This window comes from Coregonus lavaretus (genome assembly GCF_964263955.1).
Source record: "Coregonus lavaretus genome assembly, chromosome: 2".
Lineage (NCBI taxonomy): Eukaryota > Metazoa > Chordata > Actinopteri > Salmoniformes > Salmonidae > Coregonus > Coregonus lavaretus.
The window spans coordinates 10,433,292-10,451,892 of record NC_139989.1 but is presented as its reverse complement, the minus strand read 5'-3'; the positions used below and the strand labels follow the sequence as shown (position 1 = coordinate 10,451,892).

Here is an 18,601-nt window from a genome sequence, read left to right as displayed (position 1 = left end):
CAAATTTAATTTGTTCCTTGTTTTGTTGCAGTGTTTGCTATCTTGGTAGCTGCTAACACTGAATGGAAATGTGGGATAAAAACAGGTTTAGTGTTAGGGTTAAGATGACGGTTTTATGTCTAAAAAAGGATTGTGTGGATGTGACTGTTTTATTTTTCTGCCTCACCAAGCAGATCCCACTCAGTTCTGCAGCGTCGGGAGTGCAGAGAGGATTCTGTTACATTACAACATTAAGTGGATGATGATGATTATTATGCAGTTACGAGTCTGACAGTATTAACACAAGGTCAAAATGTTTTCTTGTAAAATATGCAATTAAGTACTTTTTCTAATGAAACTGGATTTAATCAAGCCATTTATAATTTAATGTCTTAATATATTAGCTAAATATTTCCTAGTACGACATCAGCTAATATCTTTTTAATATAAATACGCTTATCAAAGTATCTTCCTCTCCATGAAACAATTTCCTTCATCGTGTTTGCCTGCAGACACTCTCACACACGCGCGCGCGCTAACGATCAATATGGAGCAGGCAGAAAGCTATAACGATAATGACCAGATTTCATTACAGATCTCTGCAGAGTTAACACACATATGGAGATGATTATTCATCACTTACGCCTTGACTTTACAGCCATCCAACATGTATATAGATCTCATCTCTCAGAAGTATAGACCCTAGACGCCAGACCATACGATGGTAGTGAGGTCTCACTGTAAACTGTATGGGAGGTTGGGAGGTCAATCGATGGTCCAGGCTGGTAGAATCCCAGTACGGCAATGGTCTGTGGCTGTGGTAGTAGCTACTAGCTAGCAGGACTCCCTTAGGCTCTGACTGGGCCTCTGGTGAAGATGAATGAGCAGTATGGGACTGACACAGCACCAGATCCATCACCTCGCAGCTTCACAGTCACACTATGGGAGGGAAAGAGGTGAGGGGTGATTCCTAGCTGCCCTTGTTTAGGAGAGATCTACTCTCTGGGCCTATAATGGGAGGGCATGCAGTGGCTATGGCACATACAGTCACACACATGCATGCACACATAAATACACACACACACACACCTGAGATACCATAACGTTGAACGTTTGCTCAACTCACAGTGCCCAATGTGTAGTAGACAGCAGTAGTATTCTATTCACAAAATCCTAACTCTCTTCTCTCCTCTCACCCCTACAGCGCTGATGTATGCCAGTATCTTTGGGAATGTGTCGGCCATCATCCAGAGGTTGTATTCGGGTACAGCGAGGTACCACACCCAAATGCTGCGGGTCCGAGAGTTCATCCGGTTCCACCAGATCCCCAACCCACTGAGGCAGCGGTTGGAGGAGTATTTCCAACATGCCTGGTCCTACACTAACGGTATCGACATGAACGCTGTGAGTGAGATACATACACACACCCACACACACAGTACATACACATAAAGATACACACAGCACATTGACATCAACACAGTGCATATACGTAAACACATACATCAGGGATGGGTCACTTTTTTAGGAACTCAGTCAGGGTCTCAACTTAGTAATAGAATACACAAGGTGCAATTTTGAAATGTGGTTGTGCATCAGCAGTCACTCAATTAGTCCATGTCAGCTAAAATGTTTTATATTGGTAAGTTAGTCTAGCGGCCAGCTATCTAAACTTGTAGTATGCATGGTCGAATTACCGACCGGGGTGGGGCCCATTGATCATCTGTTATCATATTAACAACTGTTAACATTTGCCTCCACCCTATGGCAAAATGTGTAGAATTGCAGGAAATTAGCTGTAAAACTGCTAATTTTTCTCTCTGCCCCATGGCAAAATCAGTAGAATTGCATGAAATGAGTTATACAATTGCAAAATCGTATCTCCTCCCCATGGCAAAATGCAGGAAATGAACTTTAAAACTTTGCTGTCATGAGGGGGGCTGCTAAAATGTTTTGCTCGCAAGGTGGCCATTCCTGACATACTGTACATGAATGATATGAGTCATACACACACACAGTATACTTTCAGCACAGTCTTTTAAAGACATGCACCAGTTGAACTAAACAAATTAGTAATAATCCTCCAATCAACTCCTTTCTCTCCCTAGGACTGAGCCTACACTCTCTCCAACATGATTTAAGATGTAACTATTGACTTATTACATAATGTCTTCTAAATGATTCAAATGTAAATATATTACGCAATTTAGGAACAAAATTCCCAACACGAAATTCAAATTTTCCGTCTTAAAGCGGCAATCAACACTTGAACAATACGACTGGAGAAATTCATTGAGAGCTATGGATGCAAGGACTGACCATCCATGATATCAAAATTATAGTTTTAACCATGGTTTGAGGGTATATAGTGTTTGTTTACATTTACTTTGTTTACAAACATTGGAGTGAAACAAGGTTATATTTTGGGTTCTGATGGGGTACAACAGTTGAACTAAGCTCATGAGGCATTTATAGGTTATACAGTGCATTCGGAAAGTATTCAGACCCCTTGACTTTTTCCACATTTTGTTACGTTACAGCCTTTTTCTAAAATTGATTAAATAGTTTTTTTTCCCCCATCATCAATCTAGACACAATACCCCATAATGACAAAGCAAAAACAGGTTTTTAGAATTTCTTGCACATTTATTACACATAAAAAAAGGAAATATTACATTTACATAAGTATCCTGAACCTTTACCCAATACTTTGTTGAAGCATCATTGGCAGCGATTACAGCCTCAAGTCTTCTTGGGTATGACGCTACAAGCTTGGCACACCTGTATTTGGGGAGTTTCTCCCATTCTTCTCTGCAGATCCTCTCATGCTCTGTCAGGTTGGAATGGGTGTCGCTGCACAGTTATTTTCAGGTCTCTCCAGAGATGTTCGATCAGCTTCAAGTTCAGGCTCTGGCTGGGCCACTCAAGGACATTCAGAGACTTGTCCCGAAGCCACTCCTGCGTTGTCTTGTGTGCTTAGGGTCGTTGTCCTGTTAGAAGGTGTACCTTCGCCCCAGTCTGAGGTCCTGAACGCTCTGGAGCAGGTTTCCATCAAGGATCTCTCTGTATTTTGCTCTGTTCATCTTTCCCTCGATCCTGACTAGTCTCCCAGTCCCTGCCGCTGAAAAACATTCCCACAGCATGATGCTGCCACCACCATGCTTCACCGTAGGGATGGTGTCAGGTTTCCTCCAGACGTGATGCTTGGCATTCAGGCCAAAGAGTTCAATCTTGGTTTCATCAGACCAGAGAATCTTGTTTCTCATGGTTTGAGAGTCCTTTAGGTGCCTTTTGGCAAACTCCAAGCGGGCTGTAATGTGCCTTTTACTGAGGAGTGGCTTCCGTCCGGCCACTCTGCCATAAAGGCCTGATTGGTGGAGTGCTGCAGAGATGGTTTTCCTTCTGGAAGGTTCTCCCATCTCCACAGAGGAACTCTGGAGCTCTGTCAGAGTGACCATCGAGTTCTTGGTCACCTCAAGGCCTTTCTCTCCCGATTGCTCAGTTTGGCCGGGCGGCCAGCTCTAGGAAGTCTTGGTGGTTCCAAACTTCTTCCATTTGAGAATGATTGAGGCCACTGTGTTCTTGGGGACCTTCAATGCTGCAGAAATGTTTTAGTACCCTTCCCCAGATCTGTGCCTCGACACAATCCTGTCTCAGAGCTCTACGGACAATTCCTTCGACCTCATGGCTTGGTTTTTGCTCTGACATGCACTGTCAACTGTGGGACCGTATATAGACAGGTGAGTTCCTTTCCAAATCATGTCCAATCAATTGAATTTACCACAGGTGGACTCCAATGAAGTTGTAGAAACATATCAAGGTGTCATAAATGCTGTAGGTGGGTGTATTGGTGGAATCAAGCGCAGGACACCGAAGTATAGTCCAAAAGACTTTAGTGGAATATCCAACAAGGAAAACAGAACAAACTTGCCCGAAGGCGAAACTACGCACGTAGGCGACAAACAAAAGGCGCACTACACATGTCACGGTCGTCTAAGAGCGAAGGAGACCAAGGCGCAGCGTGTGCAAGAAACATGACTTTAATTGAGTAAAGCACGTAATACAAAACAAAAGACGACTCATGAAGTCCACGGTACACTGACCGAAACGGAACAAAAACCCACAACACCCAAAGGAAAACATACAGATAAATATGGCTCCCAATCAGAGATAACGAGCCGACAGCTGACACTCGTTACCTCCGATTGGGAGTCACATGACTACACAAGAACTAACCAAAACCACACACACCCAAATGAACATACCCTATTCCCAACCTAACCAAAACAAACCCCAACAACACGAATACACCCTGGCTCAAATACAAGTCCCGGAGCCAGAGTGTGACAGTACCCCCCCCTAAAGGCGCGGACTGCGACCGCGCCTCAACTAGGGCTAACCAAGGGAGGGCTGGGTGGGCATACCTCTTCGGCGGTGGTTCTGGCTCTGGTCGTGGTCCCCACCCCACCATAGTCACTACCCGCTTCCGTAGCCTCCTCCAACTGACCACCCTCCAACTTAACTCCACCGGATAAAGGGGCAGCACCGGACTAAGATGCAGCACCGGACTAAGGGGCAGCACCGGACTAAGGGGCAGCACCGGACTAAGGGGCAGCACCGGACTGCATGTCGGATCCTGGCTGGCTGGCTCTGGCGGATCCTGGCTGGCTGGCGGACCCCGGCTGGACGGCTCTGGCGGATCCTGGCTGGACGGCTCATGGCTGGCTGACGGATCTGGCTGCTCATGGCTGGCTGACGGATCTGGCTGCTCATGGCTGGCTGACGGATCTGGCTGCTCATGGCTGGCTGACGGATCTGGCTGCTCATGGCAGGCTGACGGATCTGGCCGCTCATGGCTGGCTGACGAATCTGGCTGCTCCTGTCTGGCGGAAGGCTCTGGCTGATCCTGTCTGGCGGAAGGCTCTGGCTGATCCTGTCTGGCGGAAGGCTCTGGCTGATCCTGTCTGGCGGAAGGCTCTGGCTGATCCTGTCTGGCGGAAGGCTCTAGCGGCTCCTGTCTGGCGGAAGGCTTTAGCGGCTCCGGTCTGGCGGACGGCTCTGAAGGCTCATGGCAGACGGGCGGCTTTGCAGGCTCAGTACAGACGGGCAGTTCATGCAGCGCTTGGCAGACGGACAGTTCAGACGGCGTTGGGCAGACAGGCAGTTCAGGCGCCGTTGGGCAGACGGGCAGTTCAAGCGCCGTTGGGCAGACGGGCAGTTCAGGCGCCGTTGGGCAGACGGGCAGTTCAGGCGCCGTTGGGCAGACGGCAGACTCTGGCCGGCCGAGACGCACTATAGGCCTGGTGCGTGGTGCCGGAACTGGTGGTCCCGGGCTGAGGACACGCATCTCAGGGCTAGTGCGGGGAGCAGCAACAGGACGCACAGGACTCTGGGGACACACAGGAGGCTTGGTGCGTGGTGTAGGCACTGGTGGTACTGGGCTGGAGCGGGGAGGTGGCGCCGGAAATACCGGACCGTGCAGGCTTACTGGCTCCCTTGAGCACTGAGCCTGCCCAACCTTACCTGGTTGTATGCTCCCCGTCGCCCGACCAGTACGGGAAGGAGGAATAACCCGCACCGGGCTATGTAGGCGAACCGGGGACACCATGCGTAAGGCTGGTGCCATGTAAGCCGGCCCGAGGAGACGCACTGGTGGCCTGATGCGTTGGGCCGGCTTCATGACATCCGGCTCAACGCTCAATCTAGCCCGGCCGATACGTGGAGCTGGAATGTACCGAACCGGGCTATGCACGCGTACAGGAGACACCATGCGCTCTACTGCGTAACACGGTGTCTGCCCGTACTCTCGCTCTCCACGGTAAGTACAGGGAGTAGGCGCAGGTCTCCTACCTGACTTCGCCACACTCCCTTTAAGGCCCCCCCCAATAAACTTTTGGCTAGTGCTCACGGGCTTCCAGCCTTGCCTCTGTGCTGCCTCCTCATATTGCCTCCTCTCGGCTTTAGCTGCCTCCAGCTCTTCACGAGGGCGGCGATATTCTCCTGGTTGTGCCCAAGGACCCCTTCCATCCAGTATCTCCTCCCATGTCCATGAATCCTGTGTAGGTGGATCCTGTTGCCGCTTGACACGCCGCTTGGTCCTAGAATGGTGGGTTTTTCTATCACGGTCGTCTAAGAGCGAAGGAGACCAAGGCGCAGCGTGTGCAAGAAACATGACTTTAATTGAGTAAAGCACGTAATACAAAACAAAAGACGACTCATGAAGTCCACGGTACACTGACCGAAACGGAACAAAAACCCACAACACCCAAAGGAAAACATACAGATAAATATGGCTCCCAATCAGAGATAACGAGCCGACAGCTGACACTCGTTACCTCCGATTGGGAGTCACATGACTACACAAGAACTAACCAAAACCACACACACCCAAATGAACATACCCTATTCCCAACCTAACCAAAACAAACCCCAACAACACGAATACACCCTGGCTCAAATACAAGTCCCGGAGCCAGAGTGTGACAACACAGGTGCGTAAAACGCTCCAACACAGTGGAGTAAAGCTCAACCGAGCGAATAAGGAAATCGACAAGCAACCATACGACAGGAACAATCACACACAAACACAGACACACCCAACGAGACTTAAATAGAACACTAATGAGGACTAACTAGACACAGGTGTACAACATCAAGACCAAACCAAACGAACATGAAACATAGATCGGTGGCAGCTAGTACTCCGGGGACGACGACCGCCGATGCCTGCCCGAACCAGGAGGAGGAGCAGCCTCGGCCGAAACCGTGACAGTACCCCCCCCCCTTGACGCGCGGCTCCAGCCGTGCGCCGACCCCGGCCTCGGGGACGACCAGGAGGACGCGGAGCAGGGCGCGCGGGATGGTCCCGGTGGAACTCCGACAGGAGAGATGGGTCTAGGATGTCCCTCCGCGGCACCCAGCACCGCTCCTCCGGGCCATACCCCTCCCACTCCACGAGATACTGGAGACCCCCCATCCGGCGTCTGGAGTCCAAGATGGACCGAACGGTGTACGCCGGAGCCCCCTCGATGTCCAATGGGGGCGGAGGAGTCTCTCCTATCTCATTGTCCTGGAGTGGACCAGCTACCACCGGCCTGAGAAGAGACACATGGAACGAGGGGTTAATATTCTTATTATCAACAGGTAGATGTAACCTATAACACACCTCGTTCAATCTTCTCAGGACTTTAAAGGGCCCCACAAACCGCCGACCCAGCTTCTGGCAGGGCAGGCGGAGGGGCAGGTTTCTGGTAGAGAGCCAGACTCGATCTCCGGGTGCGTACACCGGCCCCTCACTGCGGTGGAGATCGGCGCTCGCCTTGTGACGAAGGACGGCCCGCTGCAGGTGGACGTGGGCAGCGTTCCACGTCTCTTCCGAGCGCCTCATCCAATCATCCACCACAGGGGCCTCGATCTGGCTCTGCTGCCATGGTGCCAGAACCGGCTGGTAACCCAATACACATTGGAAAGGGGTTAGGTTAGTAGAGGAGTGGCGGAGAGAGTTCTGGGCCATCTCGGCCCAGGGAATGTAACGCGCCCACTCCTCAGGCCGGTCCTGGCAATACGACCTCAGAAACCTACCCACATCCTGGTTAACACGTTCTACCTGCCCGTTCCTCTCCGGGTGGTACCCCGAGGTAAGGCTAACCGAGACCCCCAAACGCTCCATAAACGCTCTCCACACACGGGAGGTAAACTGAGGGCCTCGATCAGACACTATATCCTCGGGGACCCCGTAATGCCGGAAGACGTGGGTAAATAGGGCCTCAGCGGTCTGTAGGGCAGTAGGAAGACCCGACATAGGGAGAAGACGACAGGCCTTAGAGAACCGGTCCACAACGACCAGGATGGTGGTATTCCCCTGAGAGAGGGGAAGGTCTGTTACAAAATCCACCGAGAGGTGGGACCATGGTCGTTGTGGAACGGGTAGGGGCTGTAACTTACCCCTGGGCAGATGTCGGGGCGCCTTACACTGGGCGCACACCGAGCAGGAGGAGACGTAAACCCTCACATCCCTAGCCAAAGTAGGCCACCAGTATTTAGTGCTAAGGCAATGCACTGTCTGGCCAATACCCGGATGTCCAGAGGAGGGTGACGTGTGAGCCCAGTAGATGAGTCGATCCCGAATCTCGAGCGGAACGTACCTCCGACCCTCAGGACATTGTGGAGGGCTGGGGTCTGTACGCAACGCTCGCTCGATCTCGGCATCGACCTCCCACACCACCGGTGCCACAAGGCAAGACTCCGGTAGTATGGGAGTAGGCTCAACGGACCTCTCCTCCGTGTCATACCGCCGGGACAGTGCATCTGCCTTACCATTCTGGGACCCAGGGATGTACGTGATCTTAAATACGAACCTGGTGAGAAACATACTCCATCGAGCCTGGCGAGGGTTCAGTCTCCTCGCTGCCCGGATGTACTCCAGGTTCCGATGGTCAGTCAAAATGAGGAAAGGGTGTTGAGCCCCCTCAAGCCAATGCCTCCACACCTTAAGGGCTTGAACTACAGCTAACAGCTCCCTATCCCCAACGTCATAGTTACACTCCGCCGGGCTGAGCTTTTTGGAGTAAAAAGCACAGGGGCGGAGTTTAGGTGGCGAGCCGGACCGTTGAGAGAGAACGGCCCCTATACCAGCCTCAGACGCGTCCACCTCAACCTGAAATGGAATTGTGGGATCCGGATGCGCCAGCACCGGAGCCGACGTAAACAGGTCCTTCAGTCTCCCAAAGGCCCTGTCCGCATCAGCTGACCACTGCAGGCGCACCGGACCCCCCTTCAGAAGGGACGTGATGGGAGCTGCCACCTGTCCAAAACCCCGGATAAACCTCCGGTAGTAATTCGCAAAGCCCAAGAACTGCTGCACCTCTTTTACAGTGGTTGGAGTTTGCCAATTACGCACAGCGGACACACGATCCACCTCCATTCTCACCCCTGACGCGGACAACCGATAACCCAAAAAGGAGACCGACTCCTGGAAAAACAGACATTTCTCTGCCTTGACATATAGGTCGTGCTCCAACAGCCTCCTCAATACACGTCGCACCAGGGTTATATGCTCGGCTCGGGTAGACGAGTACACCAGAATATCATCAATGTACACGACCACCCCTTGTCCCTGCATATCCCGGAAAATGTCATCTACGAAGGATTGGAAGACTGATGGAGCATTCATCAACCCATATGGCATGACAAGATACTCGAAATGACCTGACGTGGTACTAAACGCCGTTTTCCATTCATCGCCCTCCCTAATGCGCACCAAGTTATACGCGCTCCTGAGATCCAATTTTGTGAAAAACCGCGCCCCATGCAATGACTCCGTCATGGTCGCAATCAGAGGGAGTGGATAACTGTATTTCACAGTAATCTGATTGAGACCACGGTAATCAATGCACGGGCGCAAGCCTCCATCTTTCTTTTTTACAAAAAAGAAACTCGAAGAGGCGGGGGAAATGGAAGGCCGAATGTATCCCTGTCTCAAAGATTCGGCTATGTAAGTCTCCATAGCTTTCCTCTCCTCTTGAGACAAAGGATACACATGGCTCCGTGGGAGCGCTGCTCCTGCCTGGAGATCAATCGCACAATCCCCCTGTCTATGGGGAGGCAACTGCGTCGCCCTAGTTTTGCTAAACACAAGAGCTAAATCCCCATATTCAGGCGGAATGTTCAGTGCGGGCACTTGGTTTGGACTTTCCACCGAAGTCGCCCCCACGGAAACACCCAGACATCGCCCCTCACACTGAGCAGACCACCCATCGAGAGCCCTCTGTTGCCACGAAATAGCAGGGTTATGGGTGCTTAACCAGGGAATCCCCAGCACCACTGGGTACGCAGGAGAGTCGATCAGATACAGCTGTATAGTCTCTTCATGACCCCCCTGCGCACACATCCTAAGTGGCGCTGTGACCTCCCTGATCAACCCCGACCCCAACGGGCGGCTATCTAAGGCATGTACGGGAAAAGGTTTGTCAACAGGTAGGAGAGGGATCCCTAACTCTAAACAAAACTTTCGATCAACAAAATTCCCAGCTGCGCCTGAATCTACTAGCGCCTTATGCTGGGAATGAGGTGCAACCTGTGGAAAACCAACAGGTATACAAAAGTGCGCAACAGAAAGCTCTGGGTAAGCGGGGCGTCTACTCACCTGGGAGGCCCCCCCAGTGCGTGGCCTGTTGTCCTCTCCCTCGGAGAACCCTCCCCAGCACCTGGCCGCAGTGTGCCCTCCACGACCGCACTTGGTGCAGGAGACAGGCCCCCTCGGGCTCTTCCTCCTCCGCTCTCTAGCGCCAGTGCCCCCGAGCTCCATGGGGCACGGCTCGGAGGCGCTGGAGGGTGAAATGGACGGACCCCCCTCGGAACGTCCGCGGGTAGCTAGCAGGTTATCCAGCCTGATGGACATGTCGACCAACTGGTCGAACGAGAGGCTGGTGTCCCTACAGGCCAGCTCCCTACGGACGTCCTCGCGTAGACTACATCTGTAGTGATCGATGAGAGCCCGCTCATTCCACCCTGCATCCGCCGCTAGAGTACGGAATTCTAAGGCGAACTCCTGGGCACTCCTCCTCCCCTGCCGGAGGAAGACCAGACGCTCCCCCGCCGCTTTCCCCTCCGGGGGATGGTCAAACACCGCCCTGAAGCGGCGGGAGAACTCGTCGTAGGTGATGGTGTTCGCGTCGATCCTCCTCCACTCTGCGTTGGCCCATTCCAACGCCTTCCCGGAAAGGCAGGAGATCAGGGCGGACACGCTCTCATGTCCCGAGGGCGCCGGGTGCACGGTGGCCAGGTAAAGCTCCACCTGGAGAAGGAATCCCTGACACCCGGCCGCGGTCCCATCGTAGGCCCTCGGGAGCGAGAGTCGAACTCCTCTGGGTTCCGGAGCGGGAATGGGCTGACTTCCCGATGGGGCTGGCAGAGAGGATGGCGGTGTAGGAGTCCCCCAGCCTCGGATGGTGGTGATCACCTCCTGCAGTGCGGACCCCATCTGCAGGATCTGGTCACGGACCCTGTCCTCCAGCGTCGCCTGGGCTGCTGCGGCTCCTGCTGATTCCATTCTTATGGTGTGTGATTCTGTCATAAATGCTGTAGGTGGGTGTAGTGGTGGAATCAAGCCCAGGACACCGAAGTATAGTCCAAAAGACTTTAGTGGAATATCCAACAAGGAAAACAGAACAAACTTGCCCGAAGGCGAAACTACGCACATAGGCGACAAACAAAAGGCGCACTACACAGGTGCGTAAAACGCTCCAACACAGTGGAGTAAAGCTCAACCGAGCAAATAAGGAAATCGACAAGCAACCATACGACAGGAACAATCACACACAAACACAGACACACCCAACGAGACTTAAATAGAACACTAATGAGGACTAACTAGACACAGGTGTACAACATCAAGACCAAACCAAACGAACATGAAACATAGATCGGTGGCAGCTAGTACTCCGGGGACGACGACCGCCGATGCCTGCCCGAACCAGGAGGAGGAGCAGCCTCGGCCGAAACCGTGACACAAGGATGATCAATGGAAACAGGATGCACCTGAGCTCAATTTCGAGTCTCATAGCAAAGGATCTGATTACTATGTAAATAATGTATTTCTGTTTTTGATATTTTATAAATTTGCTAAAATTTCTAAAAACCTGTTTTCGCTTTGTCATTATGGGGTATTGTGTGTAGATTGATGAGGAATAAATAAATATTTAATCAATTTTAGAATAAGGCTGTAACGTAACAAAATGTGGGGAAAAAAAAGGGGTCTGAATGCTTTCTGAATGCACTGTATTGTTCAAGAATCAATGGGTACATTTCATTAAGTACAACAATGGATTAAGCAACAGCAGATTGCCCCTTTAAATCCTGTGTTTTTGACTTATTAAATGTAAAAGATACAGAGGAAACAAACAAGCCGAGTCGCTTGTTAACTCAACTTCCTCATTATGTTAGGTTGAGAGTCCACTGAAGTATGTTGGATTAGTCAAATGTTTGTTGTAGTGATTATAGTGGTCGTTGTGATGTAGCCCCGGCCTCATGTCTGTCTGACTGAAGGTCAGTCGTTAATGATGAGCTGTGGTGAAAAAATAATCCAATTGTCATACTTGAGTAAAAGTAAAGATACCTTAATAGAAAATGACTCAGGTAAAAGTGAAAGTCACTCAGTCAAATCCTAATTGAGTAAAAGTCTAAAAGTATTTGGTTTTAAATATACTTAAGTATCAAATGTAAAAGTATAAATAATTTAAAATTCCTTATATTAAGCAAACCAGACGGCACCATTTTATTTGTTTATTTTTATTTAAGGATAACCAGGGGCACGCTCCAACACTCAGACATCATTTATTAACGAAGCATGTGTTTAGTGAGTCCGCCAGATCAGAGGCAGTAGGGATGACCAGGGAGGTTTTCTTGATAAGTGTGTGAATTAGTCCATTTTCCTGTCCTGCTAAGCATTCAAAATGTAACGAGTACTTTTGGTTGTCAGGGTAAATGTATGGAGTAAAAAGTACATCAAATTCTTTAGGAATGTAGTGAAGTAAAGGTAAAAGTAGTCAAAAATATAAATAGTAAAGTAAAGTTACAGATACCCCAAAAACTACTTAAGTAGTATTTTTAAGTATTTCTACTTAAGTACTTTACACCACTGATGATGAGGAAATGTGGCTGCCATGTCCGTAACAGTTTGTCTGTCTGGGCTGGGTAGAGATGGACCAATGACTGTATATATGAATGGACAAAGCCATTGATCACGTGACACCATTCATTCCTATGTGAAGACTCAATAGCGCATTGAAAACAAATGAAGTTGGTTAAGATGGCGTCTCATGGAGACAACATGCACAGTTTGTGCTACTCCAGGAAGTGACGTTGCAGGCTAGCTCAGTGCTGCCCCCTCTCATTGAATAACTCAAGTTGAAGGCTGACCTGGGTACTGCAGGCTGCCATTAGCAACTAAATTATCGTTCTTTCTGTGTGCGATTTTAAAATAATCAGTTCAAGGACATACATCTGGTGTATTAGAATGAATTATTGGTACCATGATTGTCTTCTTTTTTGTTTTACATGAAGATTGACCACGAAGATCGGCATTTTTCTATTCACTATAATGGGGATCCTGTTTTCTGCTAACAATGGCTGCGGTACCGGGGTCGGCCTTGAACTTCCGTGGCATTAATGAGAGAGTTGTCGGATCAAGATGAGGGGGTATTTTCTAGACGTTAATCTGGTCTGACAGCTTTGTCCCAGAGTCACACATAGAAAAACTCCCACTCTTTTCTCTGAAATGAAATTGGGGGAAGCCCCTTCCTAGAGGGGAAAATCATTTAAAAGATTCGTAGGAATCGTTATAACTACATAGGTAGAGCTGCAGCCTTACAAGTGAAAGTATTACTAAGGCAGATTGCTGATAAAATATTGTAATTGTTTTGGTTAAATATTTACGTTGGCACTACATATCAGGAAACTAAATTTTTCACAGAATTGGTTTAATGTTTGTTGTTCAAAGATAGCAGTGGCATCTACACTGTTTGTCATAGACTCTATATATCTCTCTATCCCCCTCTCTCTCTCCCCCCCGCCCTCTCTCCCCTGCTACCAGGTGTTGAAGGGGTTCCCAGAGTGTCTCCAGGCTGACATCTGCCTCCACCTCAACCGTACCCTCCTGGAGAACTGCAAAGCCTTCAAGGGCTCCACTAAGGGCTGCCTGCGAGCCCTGGCCATGAAGTTCAAGACCACCCACGCCCCGCCCGGCGACACCCTGGTGCACGCCGGCGACGTGCTCACCGCCATCTACTTCATCTCCCGCGGCTCCATCGAGATCCTCCGAGGCGACGTGGTGGTGGCCATCTTGGGTGAGGATGATAGAGGATAGGAGCTACTATTAGTGTAGCATGTATCAACCCAAATAGTACAGGTTCTACAGCTAGTCTAGCATGTATATAGGCTACCAAATGAAAGACTATAGGGTCTACTGTCACTCTATAGGGTCTACTGTTGCTAGTGTAGCAAGTACCAAGCCAAAGGGGAAATAATTGAAGAACAAACTGAATTTGGTATATTCAGATATGATGTGCTAGGGAAACTCATAGATGGTCAGAGATGGGCAAATAAGATATACAGACTTTCAAAGACAATTCTCCCCAGCATAGATAATATATAGGCCAACACTGCCATCTACTGGGCAACAATATGACCCAATTTATACCTCATGCAGCTTCAAACTCTGGGCAGTCGAGATGGGTGAAATGCTATTTCAGCACTGCTATGTACCATTTTGAGTTATTCAAATATGTAAATTTGCCATGTAACTTTCCAGTAATACCATAGCACTGTAAAACATTAGCATTTTTCGATGTACTGTATGTAAAAATGTCCTCTCTTTACTCACAGGGAAGAATGACATCTTTGGCGAGCCCATCAACCTTTACGGGCGAGCTGGGAAGTCCAACGCCGATGTGAGAGCTCTGACCTACTGTGACCTCCATAAGATCCACAGAGAGGACGTCCTGGAGGTGTTAGACATGTACCCTGAGTTCTCCGACCACTTCTGGATGAACCTGGAGATCACATTTAACCTCCGGGATGTGAGTGTGACCTCTGCCCTTTGATTGCAATGACTTTTCCTCATATCCGAACTTCCTCAAGAAAAGTCAAGACCATAAAAATGTATATTCAAATATTAATGTATGAATGCAAATGGGTGAATTCATGAATTAATTGGTGAATTAATTCCATTGTGCATCCCTACGGAAGATCTATTTACGCATTGATACTATATAAGCCCTCTAACATCAGTATGTGATTTTTCGAGATGTTTTCTTTGTTAATCCCTGCAGACCAATATGATTCCTGGCTCTCCAGAAAGTGACAACTCAGACTGTATAGGATTCAACAAACTGCGCAGACGCAAACTATCATTCCGGCGCCGGACAGAGAAGGGTAACCACCACATTCCCTTTCACTCCTTCATCTCTGTTCATGAGAACAAAACATATTATTTTCTCTGTGGTGCCCAGAAGAAAACCCCTAATACCCAATGACTCCCATACACACTTAGTTGTTCATCACAAATAAAGTTTGTAGTGTGTCATCATCTGTCCTTGTTTCTAACACTTAAATGTTAGTCATTTAGCAGACGCTCATATCCAGAGCGACTTACAGTTAGTGCATTCACTTACTCATAGCTAGATGAGACAACCACATTTCAGTCATAATAAGTACATTCTTCCTCAATAAAGTAGTTATCATCAGCAACTCAACTTCTCCTCTCAGATGACGCAGATGCAGGAGAGAGAAAAAAAGAGAGATCCAATAAACCATTACGGCGGAGACGGGAGGAGGCGGCAAGTAACCAGGAGGAGGGGCCTCTGAACTCAGTGTCCTCCCACTCCAGTGGTGATGAGGGGGAGGAGTCTGTGGTCACATGCCCTGCCCCTCCGTCGGCTCTGCATGAGATGTCCCCGGCTCAGGCCACCACCCTGAACTTCAGCGACACTCCCGAGGGAGAGGGGGATCCCAAGGGGGGCAACACCTGCAACGCACTCACAGGTGGGTCTGGGCATCAATGTGGACACAAACGATACACACACACACACCTTGTTCACTTCCATAGCAGACATAACCCAGGACACAACAATGTAAAATAATAGAATATGACATCTTACCCTGTTCTTTACCTCTTTCTTCCTCTCCCCTCCAACCAGGAGCATTTTCAGGGGTGTCCAACATCTTCAGTTTCTGGGGTGAGAGTCGGGGCAGTCGTGAGTACCAGGAGCTGCCGCGCTGCAGCCTGCCCTACCCTCCCCCTCTTAACACGCCCCTCAACAGCATCGGCCACAGGCAGCGCACCGAGCTGGAGAACAGACTGGACCTGCTGCAGAAACAACTTAACAGGTATAGAGACATACAGGGACAGAGACAGACAGGGACAGAGACATACAGGGACAGAGACATACAGGGACAGAGACAGACAGGGACAGAGACATACAGAGACATACAGGGACAGAGACATACAGAGACATACAGGGACAGAGACAGACAGGGACAGATACATACAGACACATACAGGGACAGAGACAGACAGGGACAGATACATACAGACACATACAGGGACAGAGACATACAGGGACAGATACAAACAGACACATACAGGGACAGAGACATGCAGGGACAGAGACATACAGGGACAGGGACATACAGGGACAGAGACATACAGAGACATACAGGGACAGAGACATACAGAGACATACAGGGACAGAGACAGACAGGGACAGTGACAGACAGGAACAGAGACATGGACAGAGACGGAGACATACACGGGCAGAGACAGACAGGGACAGAGACATACAGGGACAGAGACATATACCGACAGAGGCATACAGGGACAGAGACATACAAAGACAGTGACAGAGACATATAGGGACAGTGACACACAGAGACAGAGACATACAGAGACAGAGACATACTGTACAGGGACAGAGACAGACAGGGACAGAGACAGACAGGGACAGAGACGTACAGAGACAGAGACATACTGTACAGGGACAGAGACATACAGGGACAGAGACATACAGGGACATAGACATACAGGGACATAGACATACAGCGGCAGAGACATACAGAGACAGAGACATACTGTACAGGGACAGAGACATACAGAGACAGAGACATACAGGGACATAGACATACAGCGGCAGAGACATACAGAGACAGAGACATACTGTACAGGGACAGAGACATACAGAGACAGAGACATACAGAGACAGAGACATACAGAGACATAGACATACAGAGACAGAGACAGACAGGGACAGAGACATACAGACACAGAGACATACAGACACAGATACATACAGAGACAGACAGGGACAGAGACAGACAGGAACAGGGACAGGGACCGGAGCAGGGACAGGGACAGGTCAGGGACTGGGAAAAGGCAGGGGCAGAGACATAGTTAGCTATAGCCCTCAAACGGTTAGAATGACACCAGAGTGTGTAAAAGATGTACAAATGGGAATATAGGGCACAGCTGCTAGTCCACTCTAGCTGCTTCCATTACTCCTTGCACCACAGTGTCTGATACAAGTCTGTCCCCTGTCAGAGTAATGGAGGTACCCAGGTCTGGTGTTCGCACTGAGCTGACACCTCTCTCTTTAACCCTACCTCATTATTAATACGTATCTGTCTGATTCTGACAGACATCTTCCTCTCCTCTCCTCTTCTCTTGTTTTCTCTTCTCTCCTCTTCTCTCCTCTCCTCCGCAGTGGAAGAACTGTTATTGTAGTCCCTTATGGTCTTATCCAGTCAGTGCCCATTGTCAAGTCTCATTGAGGTCAAAGACCTACGTTATCTAGAAGGCTGAGGCTACGCCTGCTTGTGTATCTGTTTTGGGAGAGTTACTGTAACATGATTAGCCAGTAATGCTTCTTTGGGGATGCTCCGGGGTAGGTGTCAGCATTTCTGACGTGTGTATGCGTGTGTGTGTGTATGTCCGTGTGTTTCTCTCTTCAGGCTGGAAGCGAGGATGTCGACAGACATCGGGGCGATCATGCAACTACTACAGCATCAGATGGCCCTGGTTCCTCCAGCCTACAGCACCGTGTTGTCTCCCTCTCAGGCCTCACCCTACCCTGGCCCTGGCCCTGGCCCTGGTCCTGGTGAGACACTGGCCTCCCTCTCACAGGTACTACACACATACAGGAGATAGACACGTGCAGGCAGATACACCTCTAGACACATAAAATGCCTGTATACATGCGTACACACATGCACTCATACACACATGCAATCATACACATGGCCACACACTCACTTGCGTCCATACACACGCACACATATACAGACACACTCAAAAGGATCTTCACTGAATCCCTCCTCATCTGCATCTCTCCTCCAGATCTCGCACCCCCAGGACTTTGAGGAGTTCCCCAGCAAGTCGTGTGACTCTCTCCGCAGCCCTGATCAGCTGCACCCCCAGGACTCGCCTCTGGTCAGCCCCACCGAGGCACGACGAGCCACCACTGGAATGGGCAGCTTAACTCTGGACCTGGGCAGCTTGGGCAGCCTGGAGCTACAACTAGGGGCTGGGTCAGTGGCAGAGATGGGGGCAGTGGCAGGGTTGGGGTCAGGGATGGGGGCAGGTTCAGGGTTGGGGCCAGTGGCAGGGGCGAGTGGCCTGGACCCTGACACCCAGCGAAGGCTCTCTCTGCCTGAGCCACAGACGCCCCTGGACTCACAGACACCGCAGAGGCACAGCTCCGACCCTGGGGGGAGCTAAGGAGTGGTGAGGGGGAGGGAGGAGAATAGGGCCAGAGAGAGGGAAAGGAGGGGTAGCTCTGTTTTTCCCTCTTTCTCAGTCACACATCTCATGGGATCCTTCCCTCAGTCCAGGCGTAAACACACACATAAGGGGGCGCCACTTTTCTCCCTTCGGCCTCTAGAACCTCACCTATAGGCACTGAGTGAGCCTCACCTCTGACCTCTAACCTCTGACCTGAGGAGAAACCTTGTTTGGAGAGGGGGGAAGTCTCTCTTTTTCAGGGGTCATTTTCCCTATCCGGCTCCTAACGTTACCACAACGTTACCAAACCCACATGCAGCGAGAGAGGGAGGGAGGGAGAGAGAGAGAGAG

General features: G+C 50.0%; 1 protein-coding gene across 1 annotated transcript in view; it reads left to right on the top strand.

The window, feature by feature from the left end:
• kcnh2b (potassium voltage-gated channel, subfamily H (eag-related), member 2b) overlaps positions 1 to 18,247 on the top strand; it is a gene marked incomplete at both ends in the record, with an annotated part of 301,755 nt that extends 283,508 nt beyond the window's left edge. The window contains 8 exons of the mRNA XM_084143298.1: positions 1,184 to 1,383; positions 13,571 to 13,823; positions 14,362 to 14,555; positions 14,808 to 14,910; positions 15,244 to 15,519; positions 15,675 to 15,864; positions 17,482 to 17,653; positions 17,867 to 18,247. Coding sequence (XP_083999424.1) covers positions 1,184 to 1,383; positions 13,571 to 13,823; positions 14,362 to 14,555; positions 14,808 to 14,910; positions 15,244 to 15,519; positions 15,675 to 15,864; positions 17,482 to 17,653; positions 17,867 to 18,247 — 1,769 coding nt within the window. The remainder of the gene's footprint in view (positions 1 to 1,183; positions 1,384 to 13,570; positions 13,824 to 14,361; positions 14,556 to 14,807; positions 14,911 to 15,243; positions 15,520 to 15,674; positions 15,865 to 17,481; positions 17,654 to 17,866) is intronic.
• Between the last annotated feature and the right edge of the window lie 354 nt (positions 18,248 to 18,601).